The sequence below is a fragment of the Cavia porcellus genome, unplaced genomic scaffold (assembly GCF_034190915.1).
Source record: "Cavia porcellus strain 051 isolate PalLab524CR breed Dunkin Hartley unplaced genomic scaffold, mCavPor4.1 scaffold_6, whole genome shotgun sequence".
NCBI lineage: Eukaryota > Metazoa > Chordata > Mammalia > Rodentia > Caviidae > Cavia > Cavia porcellus.
This window is the reverse complement of record NW_026947489.1, coordinates 77,542,651-77,568,443: the sequence shown is the minus strand read 5'-3', so window position 1 is coordinate 77,568,443 and position 25,793 is coordinate 77,542,651. Positions and strand designations below refer to the sequence as shown.

The following is a 25,793-nucleotide window of genomic DNA, read 5'->3' as shown; positions in this document are numbered from 1 at the left end:
TGAGACCTTGAGTTCAATCCCAGGAGTCCCCCTTCTGTCTGTGTTCTTCTGTGTAGGTGTGGGGCTGCTGGGTGCTGGGGCATCTGCAAAATAGGAGGATTGACCATAACCCATGTTGCCTTGGGGCAGGGTGACCCGAGTTATACTGTGGGTAAAGAGTCCTACTAGCAACTCCCGCTACCAGTGTCACAAAAAACTGGGAGTTTGCACTGTCTGGTACGTCAGTGTTACTGGAAGACGTGTCTGGGAAGGTGTTACCTAGGGTGGGAGATTATTATTGTTAAAATAATTAACATCCAGTGGGGTGGAGTGTGAACATTTGACCTTGGAGACATTTCATCTTTGGGCTGGCTGCTTCTGGTCACTCCCTAGTTTGGCTATCAGAGGATCTGGGCACAGCCAGGGACAAGGTCTGCACTGTTTATTTTCTCATCAGTCCTACTGCAGGGAAACTTGAGAATCAATATGCAGTCGTTTTCACAGCGCCCTCTGTGCATGCGTGCGTGCGTGCCTGCGTGTGCACACTCGTGTGTGTATCTGTCCCAGCTCTGCCAAAAGTTGGTACCAGGAGCTGTGACTTCCAGGCAGGACTAAACTGCCCTGGCAGGTTTGCTTCCTGCCTCACCCTGCCTAACCAGCCTTGTTTTCTGGCTGTTGGCTCTGAAGTTTGGAGACTAGAGACTGGTAGGAGGTCTTTTCTTTGGGGACTTCTGCAAGGACAGGCTTCTTCCCTGACCTTTGTCTGCCAGGTTTCTACCTCTGTGATGCCCTCGACCAGAGTCCTGCTCTTTGGGCCCTGCGGGACTGCCATGGAAACCCCGCTTCAGCACAGGTTCAGAACTGGGCTCTGCTGTTCTTTGTGCAACTCTAGCTTTTATCAGTGCTACTGCCTGGTTCATTCAGGATTCATCCCATGCACTGTGCAAAATACACTGGGTATTTGGAGCCAACACAGTAGAGGTGACCTGTCTCTGCATGAAGCTTATGGAAATTAATAAGTTAACAAAAAAGAACAAAATGTGCAAATTCCAGTTGTGATACATGCAATGAAGAAAAGAATTGAGAGCTAATATTGTTGACCTTTCCATCTTCTGCACTAGGCCATGTTGCCAGCAAAGCCCACATGGTACGGACCAAGGGACATTAGAGAAATAAAGATGCAAACACCATGCATATTCCTTGTCTAGCATGATGAGTTTCTCTCATTCACTGACACAGCAGCATTCTGACGGGTGTGACTCAGTACAGATGTAATGTCCACAGCAGGGCAGGATTCTTTTCCACTGATGAGGATGATAATGGGCTTCTTTTTTCCTCTGTAGTGAAGAATATTTAAAATTAAGAACATTTTTCATTGAATTTGGTAGCATTTAAAAATGTTTTTGAGGGCTGGGGATTTAACCGAGAGATACAAGTGCTTGCCTGGCAAGTGCAAGGTCGTGTTTGATTCCCAGTACAAAAAAAAAGTTTTTGAATAGTTTTAGGCTTATAGAAAAAATTGAGTGAAAAGTTCAGAGAGCTCCTGTATCCCTCAGCTCCCCCCGTTTCCCACTGTGCCTCTTGACAGGGATGCGGTACATTCATTACAATTGATGAGCTGGTTTTGATAACTGGAGCCCGTAGCTTTCCGTACAGCTCACTCTTGGTGGTGTAGGTTTTGAGGGTTTTGGCAGATGTGGAAGGACACGTTTCTATAGTTGCAGTGTTGCAGGGGGCAGTAGTTTCATTGTCCTAAAAATCTCCTGCACTCCGCTTATTTATCCTTCCCTCTCCCTGCAAAGCTCTGATCTCCTTCCGGCCTTTTTCAGAATATCACTTAGTTGGGCTCACACAGTATGCAGCCCTTTCAGATTGGCTGCTTCCATTTAATGATCACATTAAGATTCCTCTGTGTCTTTTTGTGGCTTGCTGGCTCTTTTTTGGGGGGGGAAGGTGAGCTCATAAATTATAAAATATATCACCAAAGCTTCACAGGCTGGTATTTTATATTGGTTCTGAGTTTCCTGTTTGCTGACAGAATAAGTCATTCATGGGTTTTGTAAATTAAACATTAAGCTTAATTGGGTCATTACTGTGGCACATAACAATATGTACCTGTCCAGTGAAACTGTGGGTCTTGTTTCATAATGCTGTATGTGGGATTTGCTGACAGGCTTTCCTAGGAAAAAACCCGTGGTAAAGCAAGATTTAAGCACACACATGAAATACTGGGGATTAGACCCAGGGCCTCCCACATGTTAGGCAAGCGCTCCACCACTGAGCCACCTCGCCAGTCCCAGCACATAAAATTTGATGCAGTAACAGCCCTTAGTTCTCACGGAAGTGATATGAGTTTTCACATAAAGTGATACCTATTACTCAGAAGTACTCCTGGTCTAGCTCCATAGACAAAGGAACTGATCCTAGAGAAAAGGCTACAAATTAAATGAGGAAAGCCATCTCACAACTACTCTCTAAGGTGCTTTGTATTTTTCCAAAGGTTAAAAAGTCAGGAAAAAGAAATTCTTGTGGACCTCAGGATCCTAGGTGACTGCAACATGTATTTAGCGTTATAGAGGGGTAGAGGGGGACAGTGACTTAGCATGTGTGACCCGGGAAAAGAAGGGGGAAACGACTGGCATCTGGTAGACACGGTGAGGCAGCGGGTTGTCCAAGGCTCATGCGGCACTGTGCAGTGTTACAGTGATGAGAAGCCATGTGTCAGATGGATGCTGTTCTTGGCGTATTATTTTGTGCTCCTAGGTGATGGGGAAATTTAAATTAATAGCTCGAGTAGCGTGGGTCATTGTGTTTTGGCTGTTTTTTTTTGTGGTTTGGTTAGTTGATCTTTCCTTCTTTCCTCCCTTGTTTCCTCCCTTGGCTTTCTCTCTTCCCTCCTTTCTCTCTCTCCTCTCCTCTTTTCTTCCTTCTCCCCTACCACCCAATTAAACCTAGGACCTTGCAGCAAGCTCTCCACCACCACTGAGCGACATTCCCATCCCTGATATGGCTGTGAACCAAAAACTGCTGAAAACTTCTTATCATTTATAATTAACACAGCTGATCATATAGATTTTTGCATGAAAGAGCTAATAATTTATGGTTAAACTAATCTTTATTTTCACCACTTTTGATTCCTCACAGGAGACAAGGAAGCAGACTTTCTGTAACCTCCAGTGATGTTTATTTGTTTTGCTGTTGCTTTTATGTACACCAAGTTAAATGCTGGTTACTTTGTTGTCAGTTCAATAAGATAAAGATAAAATCGGCAGCAAGGTATGATGTTGCAGTTATCCCGTGAGGCCTTTTCTTCAAAGTGAGCTAATGGTACGAAACAGGTTCCACCTTTTCTTTCTTGTTCAGTGAAGACGATGCAATTCTTGGTCATGGTAAGGGAGAGGCCATCCCTGTCCTGGCCTAGTGTCCTCAGCCTCATGCCACTTTATTACAAGCCTGTCCTACTGCTAGGATTATACCTCACCTTAGGGATATGTCACATTTTATTCACCTATTGAAGGAGATCTCAGGTTGCTTTCAAGTTTTCGCAGTTACGAATAAAGCTCTTGTAGACTTTAGTGTGTAAATACTTGTGTGAACATAACTTCAGTTTGTTTGGATAAATACCTGGACGAGCAATTGCTGGATCATACTGTGAGACCATAATAGTCTGCCCTTACTCACAGTTTTACTTTACAGCTATCCATAGTGAACTGTGTTCCAAAAATATTACTGTGATACTATGAGGAATTAAGATATCAAGAGAGACAGACAGAATGAGAGAGACTGCATTCGCACAGTTTACTGTATATCACTGTAACTGTTCTATTTTACCAGTAATTGTTGGTAATCTCTTACTGTGCCTCTCATAGGTTCATGTGTGTAGGGAAAAGCATGGATATAGAACTCAGTAGTATCTATGATTTCAGGAATCATTGCAGATCTTGGACTGTATCCCCTGCCGATGAGGACCACTGCTCTGTTTAATTTTGTAAGAAACAGCTTTCCAGAGAGGCTGTACCATTTTGCAGTGAAGGAGCATTCCGGTTGCTCCACATCCTCACCAGCATTTGGTTTCATCAGTGTTCTTTGGAGGTGGCCACTCTTAACAGATGTGTAGTAAATAATATCTTGTTTTAATTTGCAGCTTGTCATTCACTTATCTTCTTTTTTGGGGTGGGGGGAATGGGGATCGAACTCATGACCTCGTGCTTGCCAGGCAGGTGCTTACACTGCTGAGCTAAATCCTGGCTCTCACTTACTTTCTTTGTGAAACTGTTCAGATCTTTTTTGTTGTTTGTTTTTAGTGCAAGTGAACAGGGCCTTACATATGCTAAGTAAGTCCTCTACCACTGTACCACACCCCATTCCCTGCTCCCTTCTTTTGCCTGCTTTTAGCTGGGTTGTATATTTCCTTAGTTTTGAAAAGTTGCATTTCTCCTTTTAGAATCTTATTCATTGTTTCTCTGACAGAATGAGGGAAAAATACAGTGTATGTATGTGAGATGATTGGGCTGGGAGAAGGCCCCAAACACCAGTCACTCTGTTTAGCAAAAAACTGAAGTATTACTGTGAAGTAACAAAGCATTCAGACGCCCCTGAGGTTAAAAGGGGCTGGAATTCAAATTCTGGGGCCTTACCAGCTGTGTGACTCCGGCAAGCCCTTCGCTTCTCTGAGCTTCAGTTTGTTTAGCTGTCAAACAGGGATGTGAAAGGCTATCTCCTAGGTTCACTTTGAATTATACAGGAAATGATTCCGTAAAGCATTTGGCACTAACTTTGGCAGATAGTCAGCGCTTAGAAGGTGATGGTTCTTCTAAATGATAATCAACAGGCCTACATTTTTACTTTCCCTATGACGTGTTTCCCTTGTGTCCCAGTCTCTGACAGCCAGGGTCCACCAGAATCCCTTTGTCCTTACAGTGCAAAGCCAGGGTATGTTTGTGCAAGGAGGAGCAGGCCATGTTCCATCAGGCCCCTGTCTCAGCCTCGGGGGCCCTGCTCCTGGCCCCCTCTGACTTTGGTCATCGTCATCATCCACTTACATCTCCTCTGTCCCTGTTTCCACCCACTGCGTCTCCAGGGCTGCTGCTTTTGTTCCTGTCAGCAAATGTGAACACCCCAGCTACTTCCCATTTTAACTTCTCTGAAAATGGTCTCCCAGGTGGTCATGTGAGGGCGCTTTGGCTGCTGATGGTGAGAAGTCAGAGAGGCTGGAAGGTTGACCAAAGGAACAGAGTCCTCGGTGGTGGCCCTGACACCTGCCCACAGGCTGCTTCTTCTGACATACACCTTCTGGGCCCCAGTCCTCTGCCTTACTCAGCAATGAACCCTTCTGGACATTTCCCACAATACTGAAGGGGAAGGCCTGGAGTGCCCAGGTTGGAGCCGGGAGACAGAGCTGTGCCTCTGAGGTTCCTCCTACTGTGGCCAGGCTGGCAGCCATGGTTCCCAAGGACCAATTCTGCAAATGCACTGCCCCCTGCCAGGGAAGCAGAAGCCCGATGGTTAAGATCATGGTGGGGAAGAGACATACATGATTCTGTTGTGGACTGACCTGCATTATTAAGTGATTCAAATGAATGAACTCTTCTCAGATACTTAGACCCATAGATATTCAGGATTAAGGGGTGGCCGAGGCCTTGATCCCACTGCACTTCATTCCCACCTCCTGGCCTTACTTCACCTCCAGCTGCTTTGGTACTTCAGTGGAGCAGAGGGACTTGACTGTGCATTTCGGAAGAGACTTCCGCAACCCAAAGGATGAGCGGTTGGTTGTTTAGTGGTACCATTTATTTATGTCTCCTACCTGTTCTCTTCTGAATACCAGGAATTCCAAGGCTACTAATACAGACAACAATGGTAATAGTGACAATGACATTGATAATCATGGCAGTGATGGTGATGATAGTGACGGATGGCCTTGTGCTGAGAGTACACCCTGTTATAGGACTTGTGCTGTCAAAGCGAGGGTCTCTCCAGCTCCGAGCTTCACAGACTGGATGATTGTGTCATGGGGGCCATTCTCTTTGTTGGGGGTGTTCGGTAGCTTCCCTGGCTCTCACCTACTGGACAGCAATCAGTAACCCCCTCTTAGCATCTCCAGACATTTTCAGATGTCATTTGGAGGACAAGATTGCCCTGACTCAGAACCAGGGATCTGATAGTTTCTTCTTCCCAACAGCCCCAGCAGGCAGCCAGCTACTCTCTAGGTGAAGCATTGTAAGGCTTCTCTGAGAAGAAGGAGGTTGCCCAGGGTCACTCAGCTAATAATTCAGAGCCACACTGTGAATCTTAGGCTTGTGAATGGTGCCCTTTATTACCCTGGAAAGGAAAGAATTCATCAGCCTTTTGGCAGAGCCGCCAGAGTATGAGTCTGGGTTGGGGCTTGCACGGTCAACCTGTGTGTCCACTGTCAAAGCCGCATGGAGCTCGTGCACACAGCAGCTGCTGCACGTTTTCTGATTTGATTTGAACCCAAAGAGGTAAAAGTATGTAGAGGCTGTGTCCACGGGCCCCAGGCCTGTGCCAGGACAGAGAAGGAAGGGCGTCCTCTTCCGTCAGGTGCCCTTTCACCTGTTTGTCACCTGCAGCTACTGTGGGGAGGAGCAACAGGCAGATGGGACCTCCTGAGGTGGCTGCTTTCTCCCACTGAGGGTGTGAATCTGGTTCTGTGGTCGAATGCCCCAAATACCCATTTGTATTTTAGAATCATTTACTATTTTAAACACGTACAGAGAAGTGGAAAACGTTTTACAGTGAGCACCTATGTGCCTTGCACTTAGATTCCATTGTTAACATCTTTACTGGGTGTCCTTTATCACTTGTAGTGTGGCCCTATCCCGGGGTTCAGGTCTGTGTCAGCTGAGTCTGGTGGGTCGAGTCGGCTTATAAATTCTCTAGGAAGCTGGATGTGGTAAGATAGGCCTGTAAGCTCAGTTTTCTGGGAGGCCGAGGCACGGTCACAAAGTAGAAGGCAGCCTGAGTAAAACATAGCAAGAACTTTCTCAAAATATAAAAAAAAGTTTTTTAAGGGACTGGGGATATAGTTCAGTGCAGAGGCCCTGAGTTCAAATCCTAGTATCACCAAAAAAGCAAAATCAAAATCCTCTAGAATAAGTAATCTTTATAGAACTGAGTGTAGCTCTATAAATGTAGCTCAAAATGAAAAAAATTTTAAAAGGACTAGGATAAAGCAGCTCTAGGTTCAATCCCCAGTACCTGAAAGAATGTGTATAGTACTGTGGACCTGGGAGAAGGCGATCTTCATTAAGCTGGCTGATGGGTGTGGCTCAGTACATGTCTGAGCATGTGTGAGGTCCCGGGTTCAGTCCTCAGCACCCCACCCCCAGCCATGTCATCCACTATTCTAATCTCTGCTACCTCAAAATACAGAAATAATGCAGAGACATAGTTTCAAATAGTGAAAATCATATAAATTGCCTGACAAAGAGAAGACCAGATCTGACTATCTGTGAGAGTCTAGATTCTCATCTTTGGTTTCCCTGTGTGGAACCCTCTGTTCAGGAACAAGCAAAGACCTGGCACACAGCTCCCACACTCCCCACCTGCTCCGTACACTCCTGCTTCTGCAGCGCAGATCCCCAGAGCAGGAGAGAGCCCCACAGGGGCTCTCGGCACTCCCTTCCCTGCTGTGTCCCAGGGGCTTTGGGCAAGGAAAGGGTGTCCCCCCTGTAGGCGCCAGCCTAGGGACCACATGGCCTCTGGGTATAGGGAGTTCTGAAAAGTGTACATCTTTAGTGTAAAGTTGCTTTTTTTAGTCATGAGCATTTTTAGGGTTTTTAAATTAAAACTTGAAATAATTTTAGCCTTGCAGAAAACGTGGGAAAATGTTCCAGAGAATTCCTGTGACCTTCACTCAGTGACTCCTGTTATCACAGCCCCTCATTTTTTTCTTTTTCATGAGCTTTAAGAGCACTGGCCAGCTCTCTAGAATATCTGTCCACTCCAGTTTGATTAGGTTGGGTTGATGCATTTTTGACAAGAGTCCCCCGAAGCCGTGTTGGGTCTCTCTCCCTGTGTCCTTTGCCTTGTAATTAATCAGTGTCTTGAGGTGACACTTGGAGATGATGCAAATGTCCTGCTCTTTCTGCAGCTCTTGCCTGCTGATGTTAGCATCTCTCCAGTGCACCTTGGCCGTGACAATTACTACTGTGGTGTGTTGGTCGTGATTTTCTGTTGCTTCCATTCCTTCTACATTTATTAATTGGAATTTTTCTGTGAGGGAGAGCTCTTCTCTCTCCTCTCCTCTCCTCTCCTCTCCTCCCCTCCCCTCCCCTCTCCTCTCCTCTCCTCTCCTCTCCTTTCCTCTCCTCTCCTCTCCTCTCCTCTCCTCTCCTCTCCTCCCCTCCCCTCTCCTCTCCTCTCCTCTCCTCCCTTCTCCTCTCCTCTCCTCTTCTCTCCTCTGTTTATTCACTAATTTACATATCATAAAGACGTGATACCCTGAGTTCAACTCCTGGTATCAAAAATAAAGAGTAGGTATTTATTATGGGTTATAATCCAGTCTGATTATACTTTACATTATTGTTCAGATCCTTCCAGTTTTAGCCATTGAGAGCTCCTTGTGAAAGTGTTTGTTATGAAAGTCTTCAACCATTGCAGAAAAGAACCTCTGTCACCCTCTCACCCGGATTCTAGTAATTCTTAGTGTTTACCGTATTCGCCTCTGCTTTCTCCCCCTTCCTTCTCCTCCTCCTCCTCTCCCCCTTTCTGTGTCACACAGTGTTTTCACAAATGGACCATCTGTTTGGTTTTTTTAATCAGGGTTAATTTGCAGTTAATCTGTCCCGAGACCGTTAGGCATTGACAGTAAGTGGCCCCTTGATGTCCCCTGGAGAGTGGATCTGGCTACTCTACTTAGTTCATTCTTCCAAGTGCCACATGTTCGTGTTTTAGACAGCTTTATTGAGGTGCAGTTCATGTGGTTTCCACGAAGGTGTTTGAACCCATCACCACCGTCAGTTTTAGAACATTTACACCCCCAGGAGAACCCTGCATCTCTGTGATCTTCCTGCTGAGTGCTAGACTAAAAGGTATGTGCCACTGCATATATATGGCCAGGTGATACTCCATTGTGTGGTTGGTCCACATTTTGTTGGTCCTCTTACTAACGTTGAGTTGTGTGTACCTTTGGGCTATTACACATAGTGCTGCTGTGAACATTTGTGTAGAAGGTTTTGTTTGCACACCTGTTTTCAATTCTTTTGGGTGTACCTAGGAGTGGAATTGTTGAGTCATATGATAATTCTGCATTTAACTTTTTGAGGGACTCTCAAACCATTTCCCACATTTTACATTTCCATCAACACTACCTAGGGGTCCCAGCTTCTGTACAGTCTTTGTCAGTACCTGTTATTGTCCGTTTGTTTGATTATAGCAGGTAAGAAATAATGTCCCATACTGGGACAGATTTGTATTTCCCTGACAGCTAATGATGTTGCATATCTTTGCATTTGATATTGAGAGTATTTGTGTATCTTCCTTGATAGTTCAAGCTAGCTTCGAACTCACTGTGTCTCCCAGGCTGGCCTCAATTCTCAGTGATCCTCCTGCCTCAGTCTCCTCAGTGCATGCATGAGCCACCGCCTTGGCTCTTTGCTCATTTTTAAATGGAATTTTTGTTGATGATTGTAAGAGTTCCTTATACATTGTAGATATTAGACCCTTATTAGATAGTTCACAAGTATTCTCTCCCATGTTATGAGTTATCTTTTCATTATCTTAATATTGTCCTATGATTTACAAAATATTTAATTTTGGTGAAGTTCCGTTTGCCTGGTTTTTTCCTTTTGCTACTTATGTTTTTGGTGGCATCTAAGAAGTCACTGCGCAATCTAAAGTCATGAAGACTTAGTGAGTATATTTTCTTCCAACAGTTTCATAGATTTAGCTATCAGGTTTAGGTCTTTGAACTATTTAAAGTTAACTTTTTTTTTAAACTTTTAGAGACAGTGTTATGTAAGGGACCACCTTCATTCTCTCCATGTGGCTTTCCCACCTTCCCAGCACCATTGGTTGGAAAGACTGTTCTTCCCCATCAAGTGGTCTTGCACATGTGTTGAAAATCAGCTGACTGCAGCTGTGTGGATTTAGTTCTTTGTTCTTTGTTCTCGGTTCTATTCCTGGCCTGTGTTTTGAGTGCCACCTGGCCGTGAGGTAGGTCCTGCTCACAGGGAGCATTTGGCCCAGTAGGAGATGTCAGGCACAAACCGCCAGAACTTAGAAGTGCTGGGAGACCTAAGAATGATGTTAATGAAGATGTGGGGGAGGGGTGAGAGGCTGAGGCAGAAGCTGTAGCGATGCAGGGGGTGGGTTTGTGCAGGGTGGGATGCTCGGTACCCGGTGTTTCTGTCTGGAGACACATTTGGCAAGGCCAGATGGAGCCTGTGGATGGCCATGGATTCCCAGATGAGGACCCTGGGGCTTGGTCTGCTTGCAGCAGAGCAGGGGCTTTGGAGGGCCCTTAGGTGGCAGGTCCGTGTGGAGGCAGGGAATCCTTAGTCTCAGGGTGGCTGAGGGGTGGTCAGCACCTGGGTTGCAGTGGGTAGGGTGGGAAGCAGGGGCCATCTTTGAAAGAGGCCCCAGGACTTGTCAGAGCCGTACCCTTTATGACTGTTTGCTTTGTGGGTTGAGGGTGGAGGTAAAACAGGGGCAACACTGGCCCTGCACCTCTAATTCCTGGGAAGCCGCACCCACCCACCTCCTCTGCACACCTTCCGGGGTCTCTGACCTTCTAGAAGCTCCTGGCACACTCCTGAGTGCTGGGTTGTGGAAGTTGCTTGGAGACTACTCCCTGGTTTACTGCTTTTATTGGGCGCCTAGTACTAGCTACCGCAGGGCTCACTGGAGGCAGAGGAGGTGAAGGAAAGACCAGGGCCTCAGCCAAACTGGGTGCCAGCTACCGGCTGTGTGGCTTCGAGCTAGTAGCTGCACCTCTCAAGGGCTGGTTTCTTCTGCTCTGGAAGGAAGTGGTTTGTCATCTCCCAGCTGCTCAGCCTGTGGCAAGCACATGTAGTAGGCAGCACCTGTAAAGCTGGCTGCTTTTCTTTGCCCAGTGTGGCAGCCCAGGGGCAGGCTGAGCAGGTGCACGTGTGTAGGGTGTTTTAAATGCGCGGGCTCCTCTTAAACGCCTCAAGACTCCTGCCGAGATGCCATCGGTTCTGTTTGGTTGTTTGTCCTCCCTGCCTGTCTTTTCAATGTCAAGCCCTATTTTGGCCCTAAGTCTGACCTCCTTCTGGTGCCCAGGTCCTTGGCAACTCACGCTGTAGTCCTTTGTGCTGGGCATCCCCACTCGTGTGTGCAGAAAGCAGACAGCTGGTTCCTAGGCAGTGCGGTGCTTAACCTTGGAGCTGGAACAGAGAAACATCTGTTTGTGTTTCCATGAACAAGAGGGGACAGCTGGCCTACAGATAGTAGTCTGGGTCAGCCGGGGTTGCCTTGGCTGCCAGCTTTAAGCAAACGCCCAGGGCCAGGGCCTGGGTGGAAGAAGGTTGGAGAAGTAGCTGGCAGGGCCAGAGGAGAGCCACCTGCGAGCAGCTGCTTGAGGAAGGTGACAGTGAGGGACCCTGGGAACCACTGTGTCAGCAGATCTGAGGATTGTGATTTATCCTAGCAGGTAAGGATGGGATGGGCCAGATTTCCCAAGGGTTTCTCTGCTTTATGGAGAGGTTTCTCTTAGGCTCCTTCAATAAGCAACACTCTGATGTGAGCAAAATCAGATTTCTTTTGCAAAATTCTATTTGCCCAGGACTTACCAGACCCACATAAATCACACAAATGGAAGCAGGTTGTGTTTCTCTATTAGAAGAAAAACAGCATTAGGGTCCCTCACTGCGCGTCCCGAGCCAGGCAACCCTTAGGAAGACTTGGGCGTTTCCTGGGCAGAAACGTTGCTTACACTGATGACTTCTTATTATTCCTGTAACTGTTGAGCTAAGATCTAATTGCATTTCCTCCTCCTCCTTCTCCTCCTCCTCTTCTTCCTCCTCTTCTTTCTTGACAGTCTGGTGAAATAATGGGTTTAAACACACAAACAGTATTCAGAGGAAACTAATTGTATTCATATTACCTTATAATTATCAGGCTGTTTTTTAAAAGCTTCTAATATAGTAGTCTATGTGTTCCTTTGTTGATCCATTAAGGCAACAGCCTTGCAGTAGGTCTAATTACAATTGCAATTTCAAAGGAGCAGGGAACATAAATATTTTAAGATGTGTGCAACTCTGTTCTGTGATAGGAAATATGTGTAATCCTAGTGATGACCATGACACAGGTAGTGAGTGACAGTGTAGCTGACCTGTTGCCTACACCCGTAATGAAAGGAAATAAACGATTTCATTTGCAGGTTAATGAAAATAAAGACACAATTTTCTTTCTGCATTCAAGTTCATGGACCCTTTGTTAAGAATTCCCAAGGCAGGCTGGGGATTTAGCTCAGTGGCATAAGCGCCTGCCTTGCAAGCAGGCAGTCGTGAGTTCGATCCCTGGTACCAATAAAAAGGAAAAAGACAAAAAACAAAACAAAACAAAACAAAAAAAAAAAGAATTCCCAAGGCAAGCAGTGAACAAAAGATGTTGTTTTCCTGAATTAGTTGATATATATACCCGACATATCCCTGTCAAGGTCCCGCATGCATCAGGAACTCCAAGGGGCATTTTAGCCCAGCTCACACATTCGTGCACCCAGACTGATGGAGCTGTTGGGCTAAATTTAATTCTAGCCCTAGGCTGGGGTGCTGGATCCCCTGTTATGAGTTGAATAGTTTCCCCTAAAAGATTATGTTGAAATTCTGACTTCTAGTACCTGAGAATGTGACATTATTTGGCAGTAGGGTCACAGCAGATAGGTCTCATCTTAGTTAAGGTGAGATTATTCTGGAGTGGGTGGGTTCTTGATTCTATACGATCAGTGACCTTCAAAGAGGAGAGACAGGAGGAGGACAGCCAGAGAGGCAAGAGTGCCTGGCAGTGGTGAGACAGGGATTGGAGGAAGGCAGCTGCAAGCCAAGGAGTGCCGAGCATTGCCAGCAAACACCAGACGCCAACAGAGAGGCATGGCACTTTCCTTCCCTTCATCCTTCAAAGAGAGCTGGACCTTGCTGGCACCTGGCTTTGACCTTCCAGGCTCGAGAACCATTCTAACTCACCCAGTGTGCAGTCCCTGATGGCATCCACTCTGGGAGACAGATAATGCACGGGGCAGTGCACAGAGCACTGCTTAGGTGCAAGAGGCCAGCCTTTGAGGCTCCCCTCCTGCTTGTGCCCAGGGAGCATGGTTACCCTGGAATCGCTGTGTTCAATGCTGTGATTGCCTTGATTCGGTAGCATTACCTGCTCAGTGTCAGGCCTTTCAGAAATGACAATAGCAAACTGCACCTCTGGGGAGGAGTAGACAGAGCAAGGAGCTTTAAGGGAAAAGGGAAATAGGGTAGTTTGCATCTCATTTCAGGTAGAGGCTTTGCCTAACATTTTGCCCTAGAAAGGAGAAAATGGTTTCAAGTTAGACAAAGAGATGGGCAGTGATATGAGGACTATTGGAATGGGCATCTTAAATCACTAAACATTCTGGAGGATTTATTTTTCCAGGTTTAAAAAAAAAAAAAGCCTGCAGCCTTGGATGGGAGCCCTTCTGTGTGCACTGTGAAATCCGTGGGGGTACAAAGAAAATCAACTCACGATTGACCCCCCGAGCAGGAGGTGGAGCTGCAGGAACATGCCTGGTGCATAGTCAGATGATACAGCGAAAAGTCGCTATTTCTCGCCCTGCTGAGGACAGTAATAGACTCTTAGATCTGTGACTAAGTAGGGAGGCGTGATGATGCCATGGTCACATGGTGTCCAGAGCTGACCTCTCCTCAAATAGCAGAGATGACAAAGGTCACAGGAGTCCTGCAGGGCCTCGAGAGCCCAGCTAGGAGGAGGAATCCGAGTGGGTAGAAAGACAGGTTGTGTGTCCTCGGTGTTTGTTGCTAAATCATCCTTTGAAGATGCTTAGAGAAATTAAGCTCGCTCACAATCCCCTGTCCTACTCTGACACATTACTTTGCATTTGACGTGTTGGTACATGATGGAGACGTTGTGCCATCCCTGTGTTGACTGTTTGGTTCTGCTTCCTGCACCTGATCTTGCTGACCATTCCTACAGAATCGGAGTCCTTTCTAGATGCCTCACAGTTTTAGTAGATAATAAACCACTTTGCAGAAAGGCCCAGAGGCAGGACAGGTGAGACCCATTCAGAGGATGATGGAGCTGTGTGGCCAGAAGATGGTTGAGGAGGTGGGGTCACACTGTTGGGCCTTAAATTCCACATGGAGGAGACTGGACTTTATTCTGTGGGCTGCAGCAAAAGTTAGCATTTGTGCTCTGGACCCATGTTCTGGGTACTACACTAGCACAGAGACCCTAAAAGATGGACCCCCAGAGCTGTGGTCTTTGTAAGGATAACAAAGACAGCGATCCCTGGGACTCTGGCATGAAGTTGGGGGAGGGATGGGGGGCCAGGCCAAGCAGTGGTTGAATAGAAAGGAGCCGGGGGATTCTCAGAGAAGGTAGTTCTGACCATCTGGGAGGGTCAAAAGGAAGAAATGTCATTCTAGATGTGTAGGTGCGGGACAGGACTGAGTGCCAGCAGCAGATCCAAGACTCAGTGACTGAGCCCAAGTTTTGCAGATGTGATAGCAAGTGAGACTGGAGGGGGAGATTGGATCAGATCCTGGGCAGCCTTGAGCACAGCTTGGGTTTTCCCCTGTGGTAGTGGGGAGCCATCGATGGTTTTTAAACAGGGGAATCACATGGTTTGGCCTAAACTGTAAAGAGAATTTCTCTGGCCGCCTCTGAAGGGAGGTGTGGGTGAGCCCTAGGAGGTCCAGATGTCCGCTAGGAAGCTTTTGCCACAGTCTTGGCAAGATAGAGAGGAGGTGGGAGGAGGAGAGAGGAGTCACCCTGAAGAGGCGTATCTGGCAGTGTGTGGGATGACAGGGCAGTTTTAGGGATGTTTGTCAGGCCCTGGCTTCCCTGGGGCTCCTGTCTCATCTCCCGAATCCACTCAGGTTCTGCCTGGTGCATAATGAGCCTGAGACCCTTCCAAGCGAGTGGTCCCTTCATTTTAGACAGGCCTTGGAGGCTTCCTGTCTGGATCTTTCATCCTCTCACACGCCTGACAAGTAGGGGAAATGTTGATGTCTGAGCTCACCTTATCTCCGTGCTATCATCCTGTTTCCCGTATCATAGTAACAGAGCAGATGTCAGGGCTTGTTGCTAAGGATTCCCTGGAATATTAATACTTGGGTGCAGAACTGAGGGCTTCGGGAAGCATAGCCTGGTGGCAAATATTCTTTAATATTTGTCCCAGTTTTCTCTCCTTCTCTTCACCCCTATTTCTCTCCGGTTCACCCTGGCTTTGCACAGCTAGACGTCTTGGGATGGCAAACTTTGTAGTAACAAATGTGCAGCCTTCCTCCCATAGTGGGACAGACTGACGGGTGGCAGCCTCCCTCCCTGCAGAGACCAGACATGGGCAGGACTCCTCGGCCACGCAGCTCTGGGCACTGACTCACATTTGGCACTTGGGATGAGGCCACTTTTCCAGCTCTGAGAAGCCATCGGAGGAGGTCCCAATCCCTCTTCGGCCCCTTCCCCTCCTCTTCTGGCCCACGGTGGGGGAGGCAGGAGAGAGCTTTGCTGGTTTCTTATGTTTTCTGTTTGCCTCCAGCCTCGGAACAGTTCTGGAAGGGAGTTGGGCTGGATATTGAGGTCAGAATAGGGATTTTATTTGCCAGATGCCATTGTATCAGTGATTTATTGTTAGAACAATGCTATATAACAACTATGTCCAATCTTGGGGATGTATAGACACCATTTGTTAGCATACCTGGCTGTGAGTGGGCATGGACCCGGCTGGACCATGCATTTCATTTTAGAGTCTTGATTCAGTGGCTCAGAGCTCTCTCTCTGTAGCTGTTAAGAACCAGGGTGCTGCATTTGCTGCTGGCCATGTGTGTGGATGCGTGTGAGTGTGTCCTGCCTATATCGTTGCTTCTTTGGTCTGTCCTGGGTACCCACACTCAGTCCTGGGCTTGGGGATGTGTTTCTGTGAGAGTCTCTTGCAGGGTCACACGCATGCCTTCATCAACTTTGGCAGTCTTGGTTGCTTGGGATTGCCACCTGCTCTCACCGTACTCTGACCTTGTGGCTCAGGGAAGCTCATGCATTCAGGCCACAGCGCAAAGAGTCTATAGACTCAATTGTACCAGTGAAAATGTCCCTGAAATGAAACCAGGAGGCAAAAACACCAAAGTCCAAACTTAGGGAGCTAACAACAAAAGGCGTGAGCAGTAAGAAGCTGCCCTTGGGGAGGTCACCTCATCCAATCTCAGCCCCAGTAGCAGGGCAGAGGCTCTGTGAGTGTGTGCTATGCTTCTCCAAGGACAAGTCACTTTACCCTCTGGTGCCTGTTTTAATCTGGTACAAGTTGGAGACTTGCAGGCAGGTGATATTTTCACACTGTGTTATCGCTGTTGTAGGTTTGGAAAGTCAGGGGTCAAACAGCAGTTTTGCTGGCATAATGACTACTTTTGTTGCTTGGTAGCATCACTGGAATGTGTTCTCTCGCATAGCAACCTCACCAGGACTCTTTTAGAAAAGAACCTCCCTTCTATTGGTGTGCTGTTTTGTGATCCAGGCCACTTGGCCACTCCGGGTACCTGTGCCAGTGCTGGCTTTGTGGGCTCCGAGCCCATGAACTCTGTTAAGGAGATAGAAGTCGTCTTTAAAGGAGATGCAAATGTTCACACAGAGGAGGCCCTTTTTTGAGGTAAACAACTAGAGGACCATATACGTTATTGAAACCACCCGGTAGGAGGGCTGCAGATAGATTTTTCTGTCTTTGAGTTCTGAGTTCGAAAATGCAAAATTTCCATTAGGCGAGCAGGATACAGCTGCCTCCTACAGATTTTTCACGATGGACAATTCTAGATGCACTTGGAGAGAGCGGGCAGGAGGCCTGCAGCTGACGGCTTTGAGCGGCTATGAATGTTACTGTGGAAAAGCTGACTCAAAAATACGTTTCCAAAAAATGCACTCCCTTTCCCTTTTAGGAACTTATCCTAAGGAAGTCATCAGAGATGGGCACAGGGATTTATCGCTCATGCATTTCAGTGTTAAATAAAAAGAGCAAAATTGAAGACAGTCTATGTGCCTCCTCTCAGGAGAATGGTAAAAATATATCCACAGTAGTGTTACAGTTAAAGTCGTATTTTTGAAGAATTTTCATGATAGGGAAAGAAAATACAAGGTAATAGAGAACAGAGTAAACAATACAGGTAAGGACCCAGTTTTATTTAAAATTATAATAAATACCTAGGAGAAATTAGAAGGTGCTGTGTTAAGCATTAAGGGTCTACATAGGTGTGTGGGGGAGTGAGGAGTGGGTTTAGGGTGCTTTTCTGTTTTGACACTCTTCTACGGAGCCCAGGAGCCAGCCACGTGAGCTCGTGGAACGACCATCGCTCTGTGGAGCAGGTCCCACCCTGACTGCAGCATTTGCCTGCAGTGATAAATACCCGGGCCGACGAGCTTTTCACTTCAGGGAGAGAAGTGGATCTCCTAAGAATGTATTTATTTTTACATGTCTGACTCACAGAGTTTCCTGGGACCTATCAACCTTCCCTTTGGTCTTCTCTTGGGAAGTTACCACAAGTCTCTCCTGCTCCCTGTTTCCCAGCCTCTGCACTGCAGGCCTCCTGGGTGGCTGCGTGGCAGGCTGGCAGCAGACAGCCTCTGTTAGGCTTCTGCCACCCAGCAGGGGTTGGGAGGGCACCCAAAGGGCCTGGTTTCCCAGCAGAGGGCCTGTGGGTGCACTGGCCCCTCAGTGGCAGCAAATCAGCTCAGCTGTCAGCAGAGCTGCCACCCAGATGTGGCTGACCATTAGGGAGGGACATCTTGAGGGACAAACTGCCTATGAATCAACAAGTTACGGTGCACAGGGCAGGGCTCAGCTCCGTCTGCTCTTTGCAGCTTTCGCTAGTTTGTTTTCTGTATTTCTGCTCCTTTGGGAAGAGCCGTGTCTCTGAGGAAACAGTTTATTTTAGTACTGCCCACCTACTTTGCAGCAGGCTCTGTACTGGGATGGAGAGAGGAGGATGCAGCCTCCACCACAGCTTAGTGGGAAGAGGAGACGGAAATGTGGCATCAGTGAGATGACCCCTGGGCTGGGTCCTGGTGAGATGGGTCTGCACTCCCAGGCAGCAGCCCTGGCCTACGTTCATTGAACACATATGCATACACCTGCACACACCCTGCCTCTCCAGCCTCTTTCCTGTCACAACCAGGACCACAGAGACCCTGAGTGCCACCTCTCTTCAGCTTATAGAGGAAGTGACCAGAGCTCTGTCCAGCCATATCCTGTCCGCAGTTCCTGCCTATTTCCCTGCAGCCAAGTTCTACCCTTCCCTCCGAACTGACAGGCTCACCTTTCCTCTGTAAGCTCCTCTTTGTTTGCTCGTAGTTAAATAACCCCATTGATACAAGAGCTTAGTGCATAGCACATGTTTAATGCATACAATAATACACCTATTTCATTCACGTAGTTTTAAGGGTATGAATCTTAAGAGGTATGGGCTGCATGCCCTGCCCCTATGCTCAAGACCTTCCTCAAGGAAGAGCAGAGTCCAGGAGGTGGGCCAGGTTTGGTGAGCACACAGCTGGGCAGAGGACCCCCAGGTAAAGGGAAGATTGGGAGCCAGGGACGGGGGTTGGCTGGCAAGGCCCTTGGCCACTGCCGAGCCAGAGAGCTGGCAGCCGGCTCAGATTGAAGAGGTTTGGAGAATCTAAGCTGGCTCCATTGGCACTTTCCTAAAATGTACCTCTTTGAATTGCCCTTCCTCTCCCCCATCTGTCCCAAGGTTGCTCTATGCGAGAAGGACAGCTGTGCCTTCCAAGGTGCCAGCCACAGTCCAGGGCGGGCACAGCAGTCCTAGAGCCCTGGCCTGAATTCCCCCTGCATTCTCATTGCTGACTTTCCCTTAGAGCCAGCCCTGCATTTGTGCTCAGCCACAGCCCTGCCATCTGAGACGCAGCTGGCCAGGCTGTACCATGGGCCCAGACCAGGGAGGTGACATTCTTCCATCTCCCTTAATCTTTCTGTAGTATTTACTTTGTGGGCTCCTCTGAGTCTGCAGCAGTAAGAGCGATGGGAGTGTGGGGGACACCTTAGTTGCACCCTCTGCTTCTACCCGCTGTGGCCTAGGTTCAGCCAGGGACTCAGTCCCCACCTCCCTGGCTAGGGCACCCTGGCTACCAGCCCAGGGCTGTTCTCCAGTATGCTGCCTGCTCTCCTTTCCTCCCTCATGCAAATCAGTGGGTCTGAATTAGGGGCCAGAGTTACAGAGGAGACATTCCAGCCTGTCCATCTCAGGTCCCTCAGGTACCAAATGAGAGACCCCAGGAAGACCACTGACTTGACCCTGGACTTTGAGTAAGTTTGCACAAAAGCCAGGCATGCACGGGTCCACATCTTCCTCACTGCCACAAAGACCCCCTCCGTGCTTACGGCAGAAGGTGCCGCGAAGCAGAGGGGGCAGCACCAGGTTGAGGGCTGGCACACCGGCATGATTGGCTGTGTGGTCTTTCCTCAGTCTCTCACCCTCTCTCTCCTCATCTGTCCAACAGAAGAATAATGATTAGATTTAAGAACATAATAGCCTGTGAGTAGCCACAGATTGATAGCATATTTTGGTTTAAAGTTTTAAAAATTTGTTTTAAAGGAATAGACCCTTGTCCCCCAGTGGATCAAAGGACAGGTTAATGCCAGTTTGAGGATCCCCTTGCCAACGACCCCAGAACTGTGCCCCCTCTAGGAAGTGACCCAATGGGGACAAGGAATTTATTCCCTAGAGATGCTTTGGGTGGTGACTGTTTTGGGACAGTGAGAAGCATTTCCCACCTGACTCAGAGCTGCCCACACATCCCCACCATCACTGAGATGATTTCAATAACAGGGTCAGGCCCCTTTTTCCTCCTCCTCCCCCTCTCCACAGCATGGTCTTCTGCAGAAGTAGGATCTTCCTGTCAAGGAACATTGGGGTTTTCTGACTTGATTCCAGGGTCACCCCTGTGGTGTCCCTGCTTCTGTGGGGTGCCTGGCAGATCAGAGGGGCTACCTCCACCCTTATACTCTTATCCATCCACAAGGGAATGGCGGGTTGTCTTTGGCACAGTGGCCCAGGAAGTGGTGCCACCTGCAGCTTGGGGCAGGAGCTGCACTGTGGGTGAGCTGTCTGGGCGCTTGGTTTACCCAGGATCAGGGAGACTTCCCCACTCCGATGAGGGTCAGTTTATTTTGTTAAAAAAAAAAATTGAGAGAGAGCAAGAAAGAATAAAAAGGACACAGCAGCCAGAATTGTACTATATTTTAGATGTTTACTTTGAGCAGAGTAACACATTTCACACCCACTCAGCAGTGCAACTGTGACATTCACAAGATAACAGGAATTTAAAGGAAAACAAAACAAAAAACAAACCAGAAGACCACAGGGAACCAAAGGCTGGAGGTGGAGCACCGCTTTACAGCTGTTTGATGAGCCCATCTGGGTGTTAGCTTCTTTGGGGAGGAGGTCCTGAGGTGACATCTGAGGAAGCCATTGGTGCCTGTGGCCAACACTGGGCCTGTCCATGGGTCACCACACCTGGCACGCTGGGGTTCGAAGCTGAACGATCTCTGTTCTGAGGAAGCTTACTGGAAGGACAGGTGCCCGGTGGGTCTGTGGGATGGAAGTCAGCTTGGTTAAGGTCCTTCACTGCTTTGGGTGCTCCTGGGTCGGGTGGCTGCAGTCTGCCTGCCGCCCCCTGCTGGTCGCTTTGGCAGTGGGTGACATTGGTCTGGAAGAGCAGTTCTCTGAGCATGGTTCAGGGATCTGGGGGTGGCGGTCCCCAGTGCCTTTCAGGGACCCATTGAAGTAAAAACTTTTTCTCATTGTTATAAAACACCCAATTATTTTCTCTCACAAATGTACAGAAAATGAATTCAAGGATCTGGTTTCAGATGCCACATTGGAACTAATCTTTAAGAAACTACCATATGTTGAGTTTGGGTGCACTATCAAAGAAAAACGTCCACAGCTATCTGGGAAAGCTATTACAATATTCCTACGGTTTAAAAAATTTTTTTTCTGGTAGTGGGCATTGAAATCACAACATCATGCTTGCCAGGCAGGCGCGTGTACCACTAAGCTAAATCCCTGGCCCATTCCTGTCTTTTCTAACTGTCTCACATATGTGCAAGAATCTGGATCTTCTCTGTAGACTTTTACAAAATAGTGTATCACAAAAGATTGAATGAAAAATCAGATAGGAATATCCAACTTTTTCTTAAGCCAAAATAGTTGTAAAAATATAAAGCAGCAGAATTCTTCACATGAATTGCCTTTGTTCTTTCTTTCTTCCTTCCTTTTTTTTTTTTTTTTTTTTTTTGGTCTTTTTGAAACAGTTTCACTATGCAGGTCAGGTCAGGCTGGCCTTGAACTCCCTTCCTAGTTCAGGCTGGCTTTGTACTCACAGAGATTCTCCTGCATCAGCCTTCTGAGTGCTGATATTATAGGCATGCATCACCATGCTCAGCCTATGAACTGCTTTTATGTAAGAGAGATAAATTAGGTGATGAATTAAATTAGGTGATGAATTTAGTGAATTAACAAACTTATAAAAATTCCCACTTTTAATTTTTAATATAGTAAATATCAATTTCAAAGCATATATAGTTTTGGGCCCTAAAATTTTTTTACAAACCAGACAAGGTGTGTCACATGCTTATAACTGCAAGACTCTGGAAAGCTGAACCAAGAGAATGGCAAGTTGAGCTTAGGCTGGGTAACTTAGTGAGTTAGCAAGACCCTGTCTTGTAAATAAATAAATAAATAGAGCTGAGATGCAGTTCAGTTTGAAGGCCCCGAGTTCAATCCCCAATATAAAAACTATTTTTGTATAGCTGGGCCGGGGACATAGAGCATTTAACTAATGAGCATAAAATCCTGGGTTTGATCTCCAGCACTGCAAAACATGAAAAAGAAAATAATATATATGTAATAGCTAATGAATTGTAATCTACATACCATAAAATTCAGTGGTGTTATTGTAGTCACAGAATTGTACAATAATCACTACCACTTAATTCCAGAATAGTTTTATTAGCCTGAAAAAGAAAACCTAAACCCATTAGCAGCCACTCCTCGTCCTGCTTACCCCAGGCCAAACTCAGCTCTTTTTCCTCTTTTCTCTTCCATAGTATGTGTGATTTCTAGCAGGATCCTGGAAATCACCTCTGAAAAGTAGTCATTTCCTTGGGAGGTCTCAGTACTAGTAATAAAGCCACTACCATAGAGCACACACATGCATATATACACACACATACACACACACACACACACACACACACACTCCCTTCAGAATGCATGAGCAGCATCCTCACGACAGCTCTTCAGAGGGCTTGGTCCAGTCTTTGGTGGACAGGAGAAGCCAGCTAAGCTAGACGCTGCTCACCTTGGTCCATCAAGTAGTTCTTAGAACGGAATCCCTCTCTGTGGAATTCCGGGGGCAGTCCCTGTGGACAGGGCCCTTTGGACTTGTGGCCAGTGGAGATGCTGGCTGCTGCCACCACTCCCTGCCTTCCTCCCTGCTTCAGAAAGCACAGTGCCCTTGAGGGAGAGCATGGATGCCTGGGGCCACCATTCTGGGTTCCCCTCTATTTGGATGCAAGTTCAGGTTTGGCCTGGCTGTTTGATCCCCGCCTGGGCCACTCTGGCTGGGCAGGGCTCTCTCAGTGATGCAGAGGCCATGCTGAAGATAGGCAGGAGTCCAGTGCCCTCCAGGGCCAGCAGCTGACAGTTACTGAGGCTGTGCCTCCTCTCTGTCTCCTGATTCGCACCCTTTGATGTTCTGCTGGTCATGTCCATTTTAGTTGTTTAGCCACGCGATCCACCTACTTACTCCCCTCCGAACTCCGAGCCTTTGGAAAGGGAGCTTTGAGGGAACTGTGTTTTGCGGGAGGAATGAGAGTCCAGGCATGGGCAGGGGCCCGTGTCCAAGGATAGGTCAAAAGCGGCAAGTGTCTGGTGCCCGAGTGCAGAGGGACCCTGTTGGCACCCCCAGCTGATGATTCTCTTTCCTTCTCCTTCTCATCTCAGATGTGACTCCTACCCTGGGCTGGATGCTCTGAGCCATGGCAGACACCATCTTTGGCAGCAGGAATGACCAGTGGGTCTGTCCCAATGATCGGCAGCTTGCCCTGCGAGCCAAGTGAGTACCTCTGCCCCCCCCCCCAGGTGAGATCCATTCCCAGGGGTAGAAGGGGAATTTGGAGAAAAGTGTCTGTTGGATACATGCCACACTCTGGGCCTTGAGCTAGGGACTTAACTCTTGTGGTGTTCATCTTTATTGCTTAGATGAGGAAGGTAGGGTATAGCTCTTTGGGACATACATCTGGGGCTCCCCAACTCCCAAGCAGATCCCGGGGAACCAGGCCACCTCATCTCCCCCTTTCTCTAGTCTCTAAGCCATAAGGTTCAGAAACCAGTGGAGGCAGGAAGCCTTTGATCGCTGGGTGCCCACTGCAGAGCTCCGTGCTCGGCGTGATCAGAAAACATGGGCTTCTTCCAGGAAGGGCTCCTCGGCTGCGGCCACTGCCATCTGTTTTCTCAGGTCTCTCCCTTGCTCTTGACAGTGTCTCTCTCCTTGCCTGACTCTCCCAAGGACTGCCCCAATTTTCCTGTTACCCCCCAGCCTGGTGATCCCTCAGCTCCAGTTAGATCTGACCCTTTTCCCGCACTGTCCTGTCCCCACTCTCAGGAGGGACAGGGTGCTGACAGAGGTGGCTCCTGCCATCCAGTCCCTCCCCAGGCCTTTGAGGGGCAGAGGTCCCCGGTGTTTGATCAGGCCAAGAGTGCTCCAGCCTCTGTCAAGCTGTGCCAATTAAGGGAGCCAGCATTTCCCAACTGGGACCAAGTTTAAGGAATTTGCAATTAGATGTTATGAGCCTGCAGGGGGACAGAGCTGGAACATCAAAGGGGGACAGGAAAATTAATCCGAAACGCCCAAGATGAGTGGCGTCATGCCTGATTCGCAGGAATCTTTGCCTCACAATTAATTTGTCCCTTTTGCCCGATGGCTCAGCTTCCTTCAGCTTTCCCCACCTGACCCCTGCAGGGAGAGTGACCAGGGCTCAGGTCAGTTCCTCCCTCTCGTCTGCTGCCAAGTGACTGATGTGTCCTCCTGGCAGAGGACATGTTGCTGGGGACAGCTGAGCTGCATGCACTCTTTATAAGGACCCGTGTGGCCCTACTGTCCCCTCCAGTGTCCTTTCCTTCTCCCTGACCTCTCTTCTCACTCAGTGGCAACCAAAGGCTGTAGTAGCACCTTCCAGAAGAGCGGACGTGCTCATCTTCCCCAGGGTGTGCTGCCCGGAAGGCCTAGCAGTCTCCGTGAAGGTGGTTATACAAATGCCAGGGCTGCAGGGCTGGGAGCTGTGCCACAGAATCCTCCAGGAAGCTTAGGGAGTCCCCTGCAGCTCAGGGTCCCCAGCCACCACCCACCCATTTTAACCCCGTCCTGTGTGCCAGGCACTGGTTGCAAGACAGTGAACAAAAGTAACCCAGTCCATCATCTTCAAGCGTTATACAAATGCTTCCCTGTGGCAGCTGCTCTTACAGTGATAATTGATAGTGGGGACACGTGGCAGGTGCTCACTTAGTTTGGAGATCTGGAGACACTTTTCTGCAAGTGTGGTGCTTATGGTGAGTCTTGGAAGAGGTGTAAATGTTAGCTGGAAATATGAGGACGTTCTGTAGCATATGCAAAGGCCCTAAGGTAGAACATGGCATGTAGAGGCCCTGACAGGAGGCTAGTGTGGCTTGAGTGCAGAGAATAAGGGATGAACGGTGTGAAAGTAAGACAGGAAGGGTGGTTGGGGCTAGGTGGTGCAGGCCTGGCCCTCCAGAGACTCCCATTCTGAGGGGAGCACTGTGTCTCAATAATGCTGAAGTCCAGTGGTGGGCGTATACCTAGGCCTTCGAGGAGCTCTCATGATGAGCTCTGAACCTGTGGTTCCTAGGCTGTCCCCAGACCATCCCCAGGGGCTTTACAGATGCTGTGGTGGCACCAGGTTCACCCTGGGGTGGCCTCCGCATCACCAGTGTCATTCTTCCCTGAGGTTGCAGACAGGCTGGTCTGTGCACACCTACCAGACTGAGAAGCAGAGGAGGAGCCAGCGCCTCAGCCCAGCGGAGGTGGAGGCCATCCTGCAGGTCATTCAGCGGGCCGAGCAGCTGGACGCCCTGGAGCAGCAGAGAATCGGGTAAGGGCTGTCGGGACCGGGCAGCGTGCAGGCTGGTGGGGAGAAGTCAAGGGCACTGGCGGGGAAGCTGCAGTCACCGCTGAGTGTGAGTCGGGAGGGCTCCTGCTGCTCTGGCAGATAGCCTGGCCTACAGGCAAGTGTACGCACCCTCGGAGCCTCCTTGTATCCTTTTGGAAGCTAGAGATAGGGACTGGTCTGTGGGTCCCAAGCTCCTGGGCAGGAGTGAGCCTAATAAACTTCCTTAGAGGCTGCTGGGCTCTACACGCTGCCCACCAGCTAGTCTGCAGCCGAGGGACAGCTTCACATGACTGCTGACCAGCGAACAGTCAGCCCCCACGGCCCTGATAGAAGGTGTCCTCCAGAGTGTTGGAAGTTCCTTTCCTGTCTCTGACATCCGGAGTTGGCCACAACTCACAGTTGTCCAGTGTTTTTGCTATGTCTTTTTGTTTGTTTC

General features: G+C 48.3%; 1 protein-coding gene across 9 annotated transcripts in view; it reads left to right on the top strand.

The window, feature by feature from the left end:
* The window catches only part of Rph3al (rabphilin 3A like (without C2 domains)), a 141,851-nt gene that overhangs the window by 31,155 nt on the left and 84,903 nt on the right, over positions 1 to 25,793 (top strand). For 8 of the 9 annotated variants that reach the window (XM_003469544.5, XM_013152187.3, XM_013152190.3 and 5 more), the window contains 2 exons: positions 23,175 to 23,286; positions 25,196 to 25,339. In XM_003469544.5, coding sequence (XP_003469592.1) covers positions 23,210 to 23,286; positions 25,196 to 25,339 — 221 coding nt within the window. In that variant the 5' untranslated portion in view covers positions 23,175 to 23,209. Of the gene's footprint in view, positions 1 to 11,463; positions 11,615 to 23,174; positions 23,287 to 25,195; positions 25,340 to 25,793 lie in introns of those variants that run through there. The other variant, XM_013152189.3, reaches the window with a different exon arrangement.